The 15,839-nt window shown below is 43.0% G+C and overlaps 1 protein-coding gene across 2 annotated transcripts in view; it reads right to left on the bottom strand.

Annotated features, from left to right (window-relative positions):
- Positions 1 to 15,839, bottom strand: part of DOCK1 (dedicator of cytokinesis 1) — a 265,941-nt gene that overhangs the window by 6,413 nt on the left and 243,689 nt on the right. For both annotated transcript variants that reach the window (XM_064431580.1, XM_064431581.1), the window contains exons 49-51: positions 14,107 to 14,305; positions 9,478 to 9,631; positions 4,654 to 4,799 (exon numbers count right to left, since the gene is read on the bottom strand). In XM_064431580.1, the coding sequence (XP_064287650.1) occupies positions 4,654 to 4,799; positions 9,478 to 9,631; positions 14,107 to 14,305 (499 nt within the window). The remainder of the gene's footprint in view (positions 1 to 4,653; positions 4,800 to 9,477; positions 9,632 to 14,106; positions 14,306 to 15,839) is intronic.

Below are 15,839 nucleotides of genomic sequence, written 5' to 3'. Positions count from 1 at the left end.
CTGGCATCAGGGACAGGAACTGCAAGAGCTCTTCTGCAGAGATGGGTGTGTTCCCACCCCCAGCCCCTCACAGGGAACAGCAGAAATGCCTCAAAATTTGGGAAACACGGAATTGCTCCAGGTCACAATCCCAGAGCAGATCAAAGGGGCTCCTCTGCCCTGGAGCCAGGCTGGGAGAGCTGGGGGGGCTCACCTGGAGAGGAAAAGGATCCAGAGAGAGCTCAGAGCCCTGCCAGGGCCTGAAGGGGCTCCAGGAGAGCTGGAGAGGGACCGGGGACAAGGCCTGGAGGGACAGGACACAGGGAATGGCTTTAAGCTGATAAGGGGTAGATTTAGATGGGATATTGGGAATTGGGAATTGTTCCCTGTGAGGGTGGGCAGGGCTGGCACAGGGTGCCCAGAGCAGCCCCTGGATCCCTGGCAGTGCCCAAGGCCAGGCTGGACACTGGGGCTGGAGCACCTGGGACAGGGAAAGGTGTCCCTGCCATGGCAGGGGTGGAATGGGTGGGATTTGAGGTCCCTTCCCACCCAAACCAGCACATCAGCATGGCCCTAACCACAGCCTGATCCCATGTGGAGAGTGGGACACGGCCACTCCCTGAACTGAATCAAGGGACACACCACTTGTCTGGGCAGACAGCAGGAAGGAGAACACAGAATTCATTCCAAGTCCTGTAAAAAGCATTGGCAGTCCATTGACTTGGAGACTTATTAAAAAGTAAATGAATTTTTCAGAAACTCTTTGCTCAGCAACATCTTAACCCACTGAAGAGTGAGGGACTGGCACAAGAGGAAAGCCTTGCAAGGTTTCCCATCCCCAGCAGGCAAAAATAATGATCAGATGGCAAATAAACCTTGTATTTTAATTTGTTTGTTTTTTTTTTTCTTCTGGGCACATTGTCCAAACCCTCCTGGAGCTCTGGCAGCCTCAGGGCTGTGCCTATTCCCTAGGGAGCCTGGGCAGTGCCAGCACCCTCTGGGGGAAGAAACTTTCCCTGAAATTCAACCTCAACCTGCCCTGACACAGCTCCAGCCACCCCCTGGCTCCTGTCCCTGCTCACAGCCAGCAGAGTTCAGAGAGGAGCTGCAGGCTGCTACTGCAGCCCCTCAAGTTGTGCTCCCTAATTCCCTGCTCCCCCACAGTTCCAGCTGCATTTCCAGCCTCTCTGTCCCTCTCCACATCAGGACAACACATTTGCTGAAGCTTTAAAGTCAGTTTTTGCTCACTGCAGCTGCTACAAGAGAAAATTTCCAGCACTGCAGCACCTGCATTGCAACACATGAAAAATCCCCCTGGGTTGTGCCTTCTGTGTGTTAGATGTGAATTTATCATCCAGTTTCATCCCAATGAGCAACCAGAACAATCCCCATACAGCAGAGTCAACCCAAGGCTGTTCTGCTCCTGGCAGGCTCCAGCCATCCCCACGTTCCACCTGTGCTGGATTGATGGAGATGTTCCCATCCCAACCATTACTCCACGCTTAGGAAGTGTTATAGCCAATATTAGCAACCCAAGTGCTCCTTTATCTATTTTCTTTGAGCTCCCTCCCTGCTCTGAATACTAAGCAGGAGGTTGATTTGTATGCAAGGGTGAGGATGAACCCATAAAGAATGATAAGTGCCTCAAGGAATCCCTTGATGTAATAATAATCCTTGCAGGAGTCGTAGATTTCTCTTTTTTTTAATGTTCCCATATATTATTAAGAACATTTTTAGCAGAACAAATCACAGGGAGCAAGAAAATATCTACAAAGGTCTCAGAGTTAACAAGGAGTAAGGGACAATCAGGAAATGGTAAAGAGGTGATCACCTGGATTAGAGACTTCAGGTAGAGCAAGGTAACACTGGACTCTGAATATCTGAGATTGCTGCCTCAAAAATGACATTACTGCCTGCAGTTTGACTTGGAGCACCTGATCCCTTTCTGGCTGCCTGCTTTTAGTTCACTACAGCACTTTTCCTGCCTTTCATAACCCACTGCAAGACAACCACAGTGAAAAACACAATCATTCCTCACAAGGAGATATTTCCAGTTTAAAAGCTACTCAGATAATCTTATCTCTAATAGGTTTTACTGATTTTTCTTCACTGATACAACGGCAGTGTAATTTAAAAGATGATCAGTTTACCAGGCAGAGAATTATCCAGTTATGAATTATGGAGCTATTTGACCCATGAAACATAAGTCATTAAAACTGTGGAGTGGGATTTAATCACGGCAGCAATGAGAATTTACCCATCTGATCTTTCATGTCCAGCACTACTCATTTTCTTGATGTTCTTTAAAAGCTTCCTTCCTACCAGCCTGATGAAATAAAGGCAGAGAGCGATTGTTATAAGATTAGAAACCTTCTCCAAAATCAATTCTAAACCTAATAGAGAATCACAGAATCTGCTGAGGTGGAGGGGACACACGAGGATCAGCGAGTGCCACTCCTGGCCCTGCCCAGGACAGGTGGCTCTGGGACAGATCTGCTTTAGATCCTTCTGCCAGGCTTTGAAACCACATTCCATGGTCTTGGAAAGCTTATAAAAACACAGATGCTGAAGAAAATTGTGGGCAGTTAGATAAGAAGATGTAGCTTGTGTCTGATTGCATTTCTCAGCTATTAAACCCTGATGCCCTTCAACACCAGATGTTAGAAAATGGGTTCTGTTCCTACAAAGACAAAATGTAGTAAAAAAAAATGAGAGGAGCCTGAGCAATCAAGACTGGAAAGAGCAAAAATATTAAGAGCTGAGTAAAACTTTGCAAAAAACCACGGGAATATATTGGTACTACATTTCTGAACTCCCCTTTAACGATGTGGAAATGCTGCTTGTGGCAGGTACAGGGGCTGCACAAGGTCACAGAGCAAATCAGGCTGAGTTACCTCCAGGTGTGGGCTCCCAAAACCACTCCCCCATGGCATTTGGGAGCCATACAGTAACTAAAAACAGCTATCCCCAGAGTGGAAACCCCTTCCAAAACCCTCACCAGTCAGGAAAAAACCCCTGGCTGCCAGGATTTTATTTCTTACCACTGTTTAATACTTTTTGGCTAAAATCTGAACTCATCTTGGCAATCCTGAGCTACTACCACAGCCTAAACCTTACAGTACATCACACAAAGTGAATTTACTACTCTGGAGTTTTATGCAGGAAGGAGTTGAAGAAATGTGAATCCTAATGTGAATTTCCCAGCTTTCCTCCCAGGGATGGATTCCTCAGACAAACCTCCTGGCAGCCCTGCTGTACATCCTGTAATTTTCCACTTAGAGGGCTGTGTTCAGGACAAATGAGAGCTGGCCCCTGAGACAGATGCTGGGGAAATGGGTTATAAGGTTAGAAGTGCAGTAAAGTTTGATGGAAATGAGAGGGAAAATGAAAATATTGACTAAAATGATCCAGCCATGGGGAACAACTATGGAAGAGAGGATGGGAATAGAGAATTTTCCAGTATATGCAAATAAAGAGTGAAACATTGGAGTTTGAATATCTCTGTTCTCACTCCTGAAGTTACCTGTATTTTTATTTTACCATTCAGCCTGAAATGGTATAACAATTCAAAAAAAGTCAGTTCCTGCAACAACAAAGGCAGCATTTCAACCATGGAAAAGCTGGACTTGTGCACTGGGACAATCTGCATTAAACACAACTATTCCCAGGGTAAAACCAAACTCCTGGTAAGCCAAACTATTCCAGGGCCAAACCAAACTCCTGCCTGACTCCTTCTCTGTTGAGAGTTCTGCATTTCTGTCACCATGAAATTTGCTAGAAAGCAAATTACTCCACAGAACTCCACTGGGATGGTGAACTTCAGAGGGATCTGGATGACACCTCTGCAAACAAAAGGGATCAGCTCTGCTGGGAAGTTTCCCACAAAACAGCTCAGTCAAAATTTGACATTTCAGAGTCAAAGAAAATTTGTGACCTCCTGGGGTCTCACTGCCCTACTCTGATTTGATTGGTAATAAATTCAATTAATTTCCCAAAGTCCAGCCTGTTTTGAGGGCAAGGGGTGAGTGATCTCTCCTGTCCTTATCTCAACCCATGAGACTTTCATTGTATTTTCTCTGCCTGCCCAGCTGAGGAAGGGAGTGATGGAGCATCTTTGGTGGGCACCAGCCAGGATCAACCCTCCATAAATGTATTTTTTTTGCCCATAAAGAAAATAAAAGGCATTTCTCAAAAGTGCTGCTTTAAAGAAAAGGACCACATTATTTTTAAAAGCTTCCAGCTACAGGAAACAAAGCTGAAAAAGTGAATTTTCCTCAGAAAGCTGCAAACCCTGTTGATGATGAAGAGCTGCTGAGCTCCTTGCCTCAAAGGGGACACGAGTTTGCCTCAAGGAAATAAATGAGTGGTGACTGAACGTTGGCAGAGCAGAGCTCCAGGAAGGGAAGGTGGCAGGTTCGTGTTTTATTTCCTTTCCTGACACAGGACTGAAAGGCTTTAAACCCAATTTGCTGCTCCCTGCCCAACAAACCTGACAACATCTGCCTTGGAATTGGCCAGAATGAACCCAGCTTTCCTTCAGTGCTGCTGCTCCCTCACCCTCCTGGCGCTGCAGAGCCCTCTGGACCAGCTGATGGATGCAGGAGCAGGATCCCACCTCCCCTGGGATGGCTCAGGGAACAAAAACTGCAGAAGGGCTCATTCTGTGGGACTCACCCGCTGGTGGGCAGGGGGGGACGTGGTGGGGCTGATCAAGTCCTGGCTCTCCATGAGGTTCCCGTAGTCGGCCGTGCTTCCCTTGAGGGGCAGAGGAGGGGGAACGTCGGGGATGTCGGAGCTGGACATCCCGTTCAGCTCCAGATCTGCAAAAACAACACTGGGTTAGCCCTGCCAGCAGCTGAATCCCACAGTTCCACAGGGGTTTGGGCTGGGAGGGACCTCATGGATTGTATTTGGGGGGTTCCCAGACGAAGGAAGGAATGATGAATCTGACTCCATGTTCTCAGAAACCTCATTTATTATTCTAAGATACTATATTAAAGAATACTAAACTATACTACACTATACTAAAGAATACAGAAAGGATACTTACAGAAGGCTAAAAAGATAATAATGAAACTCGTGACTCTTTCCAGAGCCTCGACCCTGATTGGCCAATGAGTCAAAACAATTTACATGAACCCAATGAAACAATCACCTGTGGGCAAACAATGTCCAAACACACTCCCAAGGAGCAAAACACAGGAGAAGCAAATCAGATAATTATTGCTTTCATTTTTCTCTGAGGCTTCTCAGCTTCCCAGGAGAAGAATCCTAGGCAAAGGGATTTTCCCAGAAAATATGACTGTGACACTCATGGATCATCCAGCCATGGATGATGGACTTCCACTATCACCTTCCACTACCCCAGGTTGCTCCAAGCCCTGTCCAACCTGGTCTTGGACTCATTTCAAAATGCCCTCAAAATACTTGAACAACCCCCTGTTTTTAATAAAACATAATTTTTGTTTCATGTTTCCCACCAAAATATCCATAGCTTAGAAAACAGAATTTCTCCACCTTCAAGCTCGCCTTGTACATTGAAACACAATAAAAGTTTTGCAAAGTGCATGAAGAAAATATAATCTGGCTAAGTTTTATTGACTTTCTCCCAGTAAAATCAAAGTTCCCTCTTAATAAAATGCACAAGTGAAAGCCTGGAATTAAGTACATCTCTCTCCAAAACATTCAGGCTCCAGGTAACTATAACAAATGAGCAACCATTAGCTGTTGAGTAAATAAAATCATGCACGAGAAAGTACCAAACATTTATTATTCCTGTGTGCTGGGTAGAAAATTCCCTTTTCTTAACAGATAAATCCTCCCAGGTATGTGCTGGAGAGGCAAATAGCCTGAGGGACAATAAAGTTTATTGGGGCCTGAGTGATACATAGGTTTTTGGGGAGAAATCCCCCCTGGTGTATTTCAGGGTAATTCAGTCATTTTAATACAGTCATTTTAATTCAGTCGTTTTAATAAAACCCACTGCGATCCCTACGAGATAAGAAACTGAAATGATTTGTTTATAAATGAGGGAATTTTATTTAGGAAAAAAAAAGTGATTCCTATTTTATTTTACTGGGGTGATTTGTGAAACAAGAGAGGACTTATTTATGCACATGTTTTTATTGCAAAGCTCATATCAATATTTTATTAAAAGTGTGATTTTATTGTTCTCTAAAATGGCCTCTCACAACACAATTTAACTCTAAGGTGGCTCTATTGATTTGTCACTGAAAACTGTAATTTTACTCCTCATCCTTCCACCTGAACTCTTGACTACTGGAAAAAAAAAAGGTTATTTTCCCTCCTGGGACTCCACATTTTCAGTGGCTTCCTCTCCAGTAGGCTGAAAATATTTGTCTACCAGGAGCTGAATTTCTCATTGCTTTTTCCATTGCTCCTGTTTTTCATCCTTCCATTTCTACAGAGAGGATTTCTTCATTCCCCAGACATTCCTCAGTTTCCTTTCTGGATCTCCATGAGAATCTCCTTCTTCATGGAACTGAACTGCAGCTGGGAAACCACGTTGTGCATTTGTCACTAAAGATTGATGCTGGGAATGAACTTCCCTGTCCATTCTGGATGAATTCCCCATCCATTCTAAAGAACTCGGGAACCTGAGATCTTTAATGTCACAAAAGAACTCCTTGGCACAGGTCCTGCACAGCTCCTCCACTACTAAACATCTAGATCTTAGCTAAATATATTGACATCTGAATTTTTGGTTGGTTTTTCCATGCAGTTGAGGATAATACAGGGAAAAATTTGGGAAATGGCATTTTCTTTTGTGTGTTTAGTTAGAGCTTTACCAAAACCTTGAGCCCTGCTTCAGAAAGAAAAACCTTTCCATATTTCCTAGAAAAAACCCACATTTTTAGGCCTCTCTGTAGACATTCCTTGGGAAACTGAGTGGAATACCACACAACTTCCCAAAAATAAAGTAAATTTAACCCCCCTGAACACTTCAGCTTTGCATTCTCTATGATATTTTTCCAAACAACAAGATTTCACTTCTTCCATGATAAAAACTTCTGACTTCACCTAAGCCAAGGTGCTCCCAAGAGAATGGTGAGACCCATTTTGTTAGGAATAACCCAAATCCCTTGTTTCTTTCAACAGATCCTTGGAAGACCCATGGAAAGGCAGGTTTTCAGGAAATATTTGAGGAATGTTTCAAGCAGACTGGAAAGGAAACAAGGTGTGGAGGCAACTCTGCTTGAAGAATCTGGATGGAACCCAACTGTCCATGAAGTTGTCCTGCTCTGCTTCCCCCCCTTTCCCTTCAATCCCCAGCTCCTGCTGCAGCTGGAATTTCCTGCAGCCCGTCCGTGGCACTTTCCCAACCTTATCCTGATGAAGGATCCAAATAAATAAATCCCTGCAAATGTGGGCAGAGCATTTCCACCCACAGGAAGAGCTCATAAAATACACGAGCAACGTGTTTGCATTTAGCTGGCAACTGTTTAGTGGAACAACAAGATTCTATCCTAAAAAACAATGATTTGATCTTTCCCAGAATTCAGTGAAATCCAGGGAATATCCACCCTGCAGCAGAAACAGGTATTGAACAAATCCTCAGTGTTGTCCCAAGAAAATCTCTTTGCTGCAGATCTGTTATTGCCTCAGCTGAACTAAACCCCCCTAAGATGGTCACTAAAATAATTACCCCAAATTTCTGGTGTGCTCCCGTTATTCAGTGAAATTCATTATTCAAGGTGGTTATCAGATGAGTGTGCTCTGGATATTTGTTCCCTGCTGGACATGTGCCACTGGGAAGATCCTGGAGCTGGAAAGGATCAGTTAAGGGACCTTTTTTTCATCTTACCCTAATGATCACATTTTACACTCCCTTCTCCTCCAGTGCCAGCTAACAGGCAGCCAGGATTGCTTAGCAACCCATTAACTGCTTTTAGCCAATTTGGGCTCTGAAGGAACTTCTTTATCCTTGGAATTCCTAAAGAAATTTATCACTGTAATTCCTGAAATGATTCTGGACTGTGCAATAAGCTGATCCTATTTTATATAACACCCAGCAATCTCTAGCACAAAAAATATTCTCAGAAATAATAATGTCTGGTAATTTCAGGTATTTTTAAAAAAGAGAAATCAAACTAAGTGTTAATAAAATGTACATATGAACAAAAAATCCAATTAAAATATCTTTTGCAGGAGTATATATCCTCTAGTTCTCTGTATTCCCTGTTTGTAGCATACTGGTAGGTTTTGGCTATAAAATTGTAAAGGAAGGTGAGAGTTACAAGTTCACTGTAATCAAAATATTTGCTTTGGGTGTCTGACTTTTTGAGAGAAAAATTTTTAAAGTACCAAAACCAGTAAATAAAGCAATGACCTTGATGGAACAAGATTTTTTTTCTGAAGACTGATCATCCCTTCTCCTCCTTGCTAACACTGAACTCTTGACTACTGGAGTAGGATTTGGGGACATGTATAAAAAATATATATTTTTTTCTTTTTTGTCACATGCTGGCAGCTGCAAACTCTGAATAACAGGTTTTGGGAAAGAGCACTGGGAAAGAAATAGGTGTTGGATTACACCCAGTTCTGCAATAGGGTTTGCTGCAGATTGAAGCAAACAGATGATACTTTAGAGAAAAGCTGAGTGACAGATGTCAATGTCAAACAAAAACTACTTCAAAAAGCCTGACCTTTATTTTCCCTTCTGGTTTGTACTCACAATATATACCAAAGAGAAGGTTTTTTAATGTACAATTACAAAAAATATTGCTTTTTAAGCCTTTATGCTCCAAAACACTCAATATGGGATGAAGTACAACGTGAATTTTTGACTGTTACTCTACACCTAATTAATTGTTAATGATTACTTGAAAAGAAACTGTTTCAGTGCAATGATTCTGCTTCCTTTTGTAAAATACTGAATTAATTTTTGCTGGCAAAGGTAAGAGCTTAAGTAATACTGATGCCTTGTGCAGGCTGCCCTAGAACAGAGGCTGGGCAGAGTTACAGAATAAAGCAGGGATTTACTCAAAGGATCTCCTCCATGGATGCACCTTGGGCAGCACCAGAGCCCAGCCAGGGCTGCACCCAGGATGAACCCAAATGTTCCCAAAATGCACGAGCGCTGCCGGGGTCTCTCCCTGGGCTCAGCTCTGCTCCATGTGCACATTGCAGTTCAGTGTCCAACCCCACTGCAGCCCCTGCAGTCCCACCCTGCTTGTTTTTCTCTCTGCAGCCCACGGGGTTTGTGCTCCTGGGCTGGGATTGGGATCATTTGTCCTTGGTGCCCAGCTGGAGCAGGAATTGTTTTGTCTCCCTGCTCTGTGCACAGAGCTCACCATCCCCTGATGTGAAGCCCAGACCCACACACTAAAGCAGCACAGAATGTGAAAATAGAAAAGATAAACCTGAGGCATCAATACCTGGTGCAAGAAATGCCCAAACTCAAACCAGGGTGTGAAGAAACGCTCAGGATATACATTTCCACACTACAAAGGAGTTTATTTCAGAGAGAAGACTTACTGGGCTGGATGCTGAAGGCGAGTTTGGTCCGAGGGGTGATGGGGGGTGGGGTCAGCTGGGAGCCGGGCGGCGCCGGGGACACGGAGAACCGCCGCTCGCTGGACATCACACTCAGCACCTGGCTCTTGGGTCTCTGCGGCCGCAGGGGGCTGATCTGGGGGACAGAACCAGGCAGGTGGGCAAGGGATGCAGAGAAAGGAGTGTCAGAGGTGGAATTGCCATGGTTTGATGCTCTACAGGGTGACAGCAGCGCTAACAGCCAATATTGCCGATTCCCAGCTCCAGGTCCTCCCTTCTCCCAGCCTGGTCTGAGCTAATTCCCCAAACACTTGTTTAGTAACACCTGAGGAACTTCAGTTTCACATTATACAGCACTCAAAAGCTTCATTTTTTCTCACACAGATCTACTTTCCTGTTAAAATTTACCTCTTTAACCATTAAACCAGGTTTCTGCTGTCCACATCCTTTCAAGCATATTTGTAGTAGAATGGATAAGCAAAGCAACCACTTTTTCAGGGGTAGATAATTATAAAAAAGTAACTACGGAAAACATGTTAATTGGTGAAGGAAACATGCCAGAATCAAGAGAAAAACCAGCTGGAGGCAGGTCCCCAACTTAACCCACTCTTCATCAAACTCTCTTTTGATGAAGACATCATCTGTCCAGAAACACCTTCTTGGTGGCTCTTGACTGTGCTTATATTTAATTCACTGAAATCTCTCCTTTTTTTTTTTTCCTCTAGCTGCTTCATAATCCATTCAAATTTTCCATCAGGAACCCTCAAAAGATATTTGTAATCTGATGGGCAACGCATGCTTTAGTTAAGGCAATTCTTTTTACTGAGTTTAATTCTGAGCTCTACTGATTTCCTCATTCACCACCCCCATAGTAACAGCAATCATAGTGAAAAAAATGAAGCTTTTATTTCAAACAGATCCCAGAAAATGGAGCAGCAGCCTGAAGTTAAAAGAGGAATTACTCCAAGGTGCTGCAGTGGGACAAAACAGAAAGTGCCAGAAGGAATACAGCCTTTTTCAAAGGATTTTGTAATTTCCCAATGTTTGGATTTTTATGAAGTATATTGGGAAGGAGAAATCTGAAATTGTCTTTTCAGAAAACAAACCCTAAAAGGCTTTGCATACAAGATCATGCCTCTGAGACCCTTCTACAACAAATGAACGACCAAAAAGTATGGACCTTTTTTGGAAAGTTCATTAGGACCTCAGGGTGACCTCTAAGAAATTGTTTTGATGCTAAAAATAAAATTCTAGAGATTCCAAGGGTTTCTGCTTTCCACATCCGTTCAAGCATTATTTTAGTAGAATGGATAAGCAAAGCAACCACTTTTTCAGGGGTAGATAATTATAAAAAAGCAACTAAGGAAAACACATTAATTGGTGAAGGAAACATGCCAGAATCAAGAGAAAAACCAACGGGAGGCAGGTCCCCAAGTTAACCCACTCTGTAATTACTGAAATAAATAAATGTGAAATAAATGTGAACTTCTCCTGTGATTGACAACTTGGGCTCCTCTGAAAGCTCCACACAAACCATGGATCTGCTGAGGAATATGAGCCCTTGGGAGGCCACCAATCCATAATGAAGCCATTGCTAATTTTTCATGGTCTAGCCAAGGGCAGATCAATGGTGAGTGATGTTAGACACCACCAGATCAATAACACACAGCCTGTTCTTCTGATTTCCAGCAGCAGCCTCCCAGTGCTCTGCTAACTACTTGGCTCAGAGCGGGGTTTGCTCTCAGCTCCTGGGATCACAGCACAACAAGGACAATTTATGTTGAAGAAGTTGATGTGGTACTTAAAAGAAGATAATAAATCTGTAGGAAACGATGAAGATATTACTGATATCTTCACATACTCAAGTGCTTGATTTATCTTTGTTGTTTGATGTAATTAAGGCCTGGGGTTTGATCAGTCAATAAATTCAGGGTGAGTGCAGTAAAATTTGGGGAAGAGTATTTAAACCATTCAATTAAACAGACTCTGAATGCTCCTTTTCCATGCAAACCTAAAAGCTCCATGAAATAATTCTGCAATTTTAGAATTTCCCCATGTTCTTCCATGGTGATTCATCTGATTGGAAGAAAGAAGAGCCCACAGAACACTGGAAACACTCATTTCTTTACACAATGATGTTGTGAAAAGCAGCAGGAGCTCTGCAGAGATGGGGATGGCCACTGGTATTTCTCTCTCTTGATTTTCTCTGAAAATTTATCTTCTGCTGTAAAATCCCCAAATATTTCAGAAGTCAGAACTAAGAATCTGTTAAAAAAATTCACCAAATAATTGAAATGTTTTAATTGAATGAGTGACAGCACAACGAGCTGTAAAATTCTCAACACAATGAATCCACTACCTGTAATAAAACAGTAACTAAAAGTATTAATTACTAAAATGTCACTTTAGAAACTTTTTTAAAGATTAATTTCCATTTCTAGACAAATCTGTACTCCCAACTTTTCTTTAAAAAAAAACCCCAATCCTTATTTCTTTTCTTCACCACTTTTAATCCAGAAAACTTTCTTCTTCCAAGTTCTTAATGCAGGAAAAAGCAAAATGTCTTTTTCTTCATACAGCAAAGTGGTAGAAGTGCTTTGGGAGTAATTTCAGCTTAAAAAGGGAACACGAATGTCGAACACAGGGAAAAGCTGAATTCCTACCAAATTTCCCTTCACATCATTAACAGGGGATGCCTCCAGCACGCAAAAAAATTAAGACCAATTTTATCTTTAAACTCATCCTTGATATTATCTGTTCAAAATTCCAGACGACAGCAGTGGGAATTGGGCAAGCACTCGTGTAAACTGATCTCAAAAGAGTTTCTTCTGCTTCACCTAAAAATGAACCCCACTCACACCAAATGTTCCAAACTGACTCAGTCGTCTTGGAGCTCATCAAGGCTTCTGCAGAGGCTGAAAAGGGAGAGTTTTTCTCTCAACAGCAAACTCCTTTTCATATTATTGATCTGTGGACTTGAAGAAGCTCAGAATAACTGTAAGTAACCAGTTCTGACATTTCATTTCCCTCCCTCTCCAGAACCAGGGGAATATTGCTCACACCAGTCAACCACTGAAAGCTCCTGACTGGGAAGATTGGAAGAACTTGAGTCAAACCATGTTGGGCTTTGCTGATTTTTGCTCCTCAGATGCCAAATGGGAATATGCCCTGAGGGGTTATCTTGCCCTCCTTTCCAGCTAGAATTTGCATTTTTCCTGTCACAAACAAGCTTTTCCAATGCTCAGGACCTCTGAGAGCTGACAGTGACCTCAGAGTGACACCAGCCAGCTCCCCAGCATCCTTGGATGCTTCCCAACTGCTCCTACTGACTCAGCTGCCCTGAAATGCAATTTCCTGCTTCTGTGACACCCCACGAGCTCTGCTGGTCCGTTTGGGATCTGGGAGATGCCAGTGGAAGTCCTGCCATGGTGATCCCAGTCCTGAATCAGTCAAAACACAACTGCTGCAAGGCGCAAAGAGAAATGCACAGCAGCAAAACCATGAGATGTGGAAATCTGTGCAGGAGGGATCTCCATTTAACCAAAGCAAGGCTCATGCAAAATTTACTGAAGTCAATGGAAAAACTCATTGGTTTCAAAGCTGAAAGCCTAATACCCTCAGATGGGATTTTATTGGGAGTTTCTGACTGGGCACATCAAACACAAGAACTCTGATATTTCAGGATGTCCCAAGACACGAGTGAGAGATTAACTCATCTCTGAGTGGAAAAGGAGGGCAAAATCCAGAAAACAGAGGAAGTGTGCCTGAACATGCAAATATCTTCCTATAAATACCAAACAGAAAGAATTAAAGGATCCAGTTATCACAGGTGAGAGAGAAATAATTTCCAAATCCAATGCCAATGACACAGCACCAACAAGACTCTGCTGATTGCAAAGTGGCTCTACAAGTACTTGTGCAGATCTTGGAAAGAACTTTCCATTTATTTCTGGGAGGCAATTTTAAACTCTTGGCCTCCAAGCAGGTGTCCAGGCAGAGATTTGGAGGTCACAGTCAGTTCACGCTCTCCCTGCTCCAGCTTTAGACATCCCTGCTTTCAATTTCCCAGCTCCAACTTCTCGGGTTACCTAAGCCTTGAGGACAGTTCCAGTGAATTAAATCTAAGCCAAGAAGAGAGGGTTTAAGGGAGATATGCCCTGGTTTTAACATCCTTACACACAGGAATTGCTCAGGATTTTCTGCTCCAAACAGCCCTTCAAGGGCACGCAACCACTGACGGAATGACCTTGGAATGTCCCACCAAACACTGTCCTGCAGTGAAATGTGGGCAAATCCATCCCAATCTTCTGGGAACCAGCAGTTCCAAAGGTTCTGGGATGGCATCATTTATGTCAGCTATGCTGTGCCATCTGCTCCTTTATCAAACAGTCACTCAGAGCTTTGGGTGAAGATTTTCAGAAGATCTTTTCCCCACTGTAAATGAAATCTGTATTTTTGATTCATTAGCATGTATATTAACACTGTGGTATATCCCCTCAGAGTTATTTCTGGCCTACAAAGGACCTAAACGGTAAAAATCAACATCTTGATTTCAAAAGAGAGAGAACACAGCTCAGAATTAGATAAAGCTTTCCTTGCTAATAAAGTTACCGTTTCTGAAAGGATCACTGCTTCAGCCTGCTGCAGAGAAATATCAGTAGATTTAAATTCTTTATCAAATATCTCTTGATGCTTGCTGTTCCTCTTCTCCTTCTTCTTTTCCTTTTTATCTTTATCTAGGTCATCCTTGTCCAATTTATCTTGCGACCTAGAATGCATCTTTTTTGGCAGGAGGGGCTCCAGCACGAACCTAAGGAAAAATGTTGTTGCTCAGATCAATAAAATGCTGTTTTCAAAACAACTAATTTTTATTTACGTATTTCCCAAAGTCTCGCTCGAGTTAATGAGGCTTTGCTAATCCAGGAAAACTCATTAGAGGGAGAAGGAGGGGGCAGGAGGTCACACAATCATAATTGTCTTATAATAAAAATTACTGCAGGACTGCTGGAGAAGCGGAGCTGCAGATTTCCCTGCTCTGCAGTAAATTTATTGGTTTCTGGCTGCACAAACTCCTGAATTTCACATCAAAAATGGCTTTCTCATTTAGCACTGCCACTCTCCATGATGAGGCACCTGGAAACTCTAGTCCTACTCCCTGCCATGGACAGGGACACCTTCCACAATCCCAGGGTGCTCCAACCTTGGACACTTCCAGAGATGGAGCAGTCTTGGCTAGACAAAGTATTTTATGATTTATTTTATATTATAAATGAAACACACCACTAAGATCACACCCAGACAAAATCATGCTGGCAGATTTTAAGACTGTCTCAAACCACCACATTACAAAACCAAAAACAACCCAAAACTTCCCAAAGAAGGACATTTTTAGCCCGGGAAAAGCATTTCCCACGCCATGGGGTGCATGCAGGCACAGGCCACAGTCTTTGCTGTGAAATTCCAGAGTATTCATATTTCAGACAATCTGCACTGACACTATCCTAATCCCAACCATTAGCAGCAATGCCCAACAGCAATATCCCAAATTATTGTTACTTTTTTGTTGTTGTTTCCACTCTACATCAGCCCCTTTGATGGGAAGATGCTCAAAGCAGCAGCTGCAACAGCAGCCCCTGAGCCACTTTCCAAATCCTGAATCCCATGGGTTGGGAACAAATCCACGAGTTTATCCATCCCATTTTACAGACAGGGAAAAGGGAAGGCAACAATTTGCCCAGGGCCACAAAGAACTTCAGGGACAGAGCGCAGAGCAGAGCCCATCTCTCCCAACACCAGGACTTCTTAGGAACCTGCGTTGTGTATTTTGGACTGGGTGGTGCCAGCACCTCCGAGGCCAGCTGCAAATTCACAAGAGGAATTTCCATCCTTCAGACAATGATTAATTGCTTCCCTTCCAAGCACTGTATTAGGACTATTAATTATTTGAATTATTAGTGTATCTGTGCTAGAATGGGTCAGCACACTGTGCTCCAGCTGGAAGCACTTTGGGACTGCCAAGAGCTGAGAAATCCCACTGGACCCCAGGATTCTCCTGCTTCCAACCACTGAGTGCAAGTGCTCGCATTTGTATTTCTAAGTCCCATTTTAAGTAGGGAATAAACCCAAAGCCCTTTTTAAAATTCAGTTTTATTTATACATAGAGTTGGGAGTTGTAAAACACGTCCTGTGTCAAAGTCTTCTTTGAGTCTTTGCTGTTTAAAAGCTCCAGAGCAGGAGCTGGAAATGGCATTAAATAGAAACTGGGTGATTTGGATAAGACACTCCTTTAGCTTCATGTTTAATAGTTTTTTAGCTTTGTCTCTATTCTCAACTTTAATTTATGA

The sequence above is a fragment of the Passer domesticus genome, chromosome 8 (genome assembly GCF_036417665.1).
Source record: "Passer domesticus isolate bPasDom1 chromosome 8, bPasDom1.hap1, whole genome shotgun sequence".
In the NCBI taxonomy this organism is placed as follows: Eukaryota; Metazoa; Chordata; class Aves; order Passeriformes; family Passeridae; genus Passer; species Passer domesticus.
Note: the sequence above shows the minus strand (reverse complement) of the source record. Positions and strands in the feature narration are given on the sequence as shown.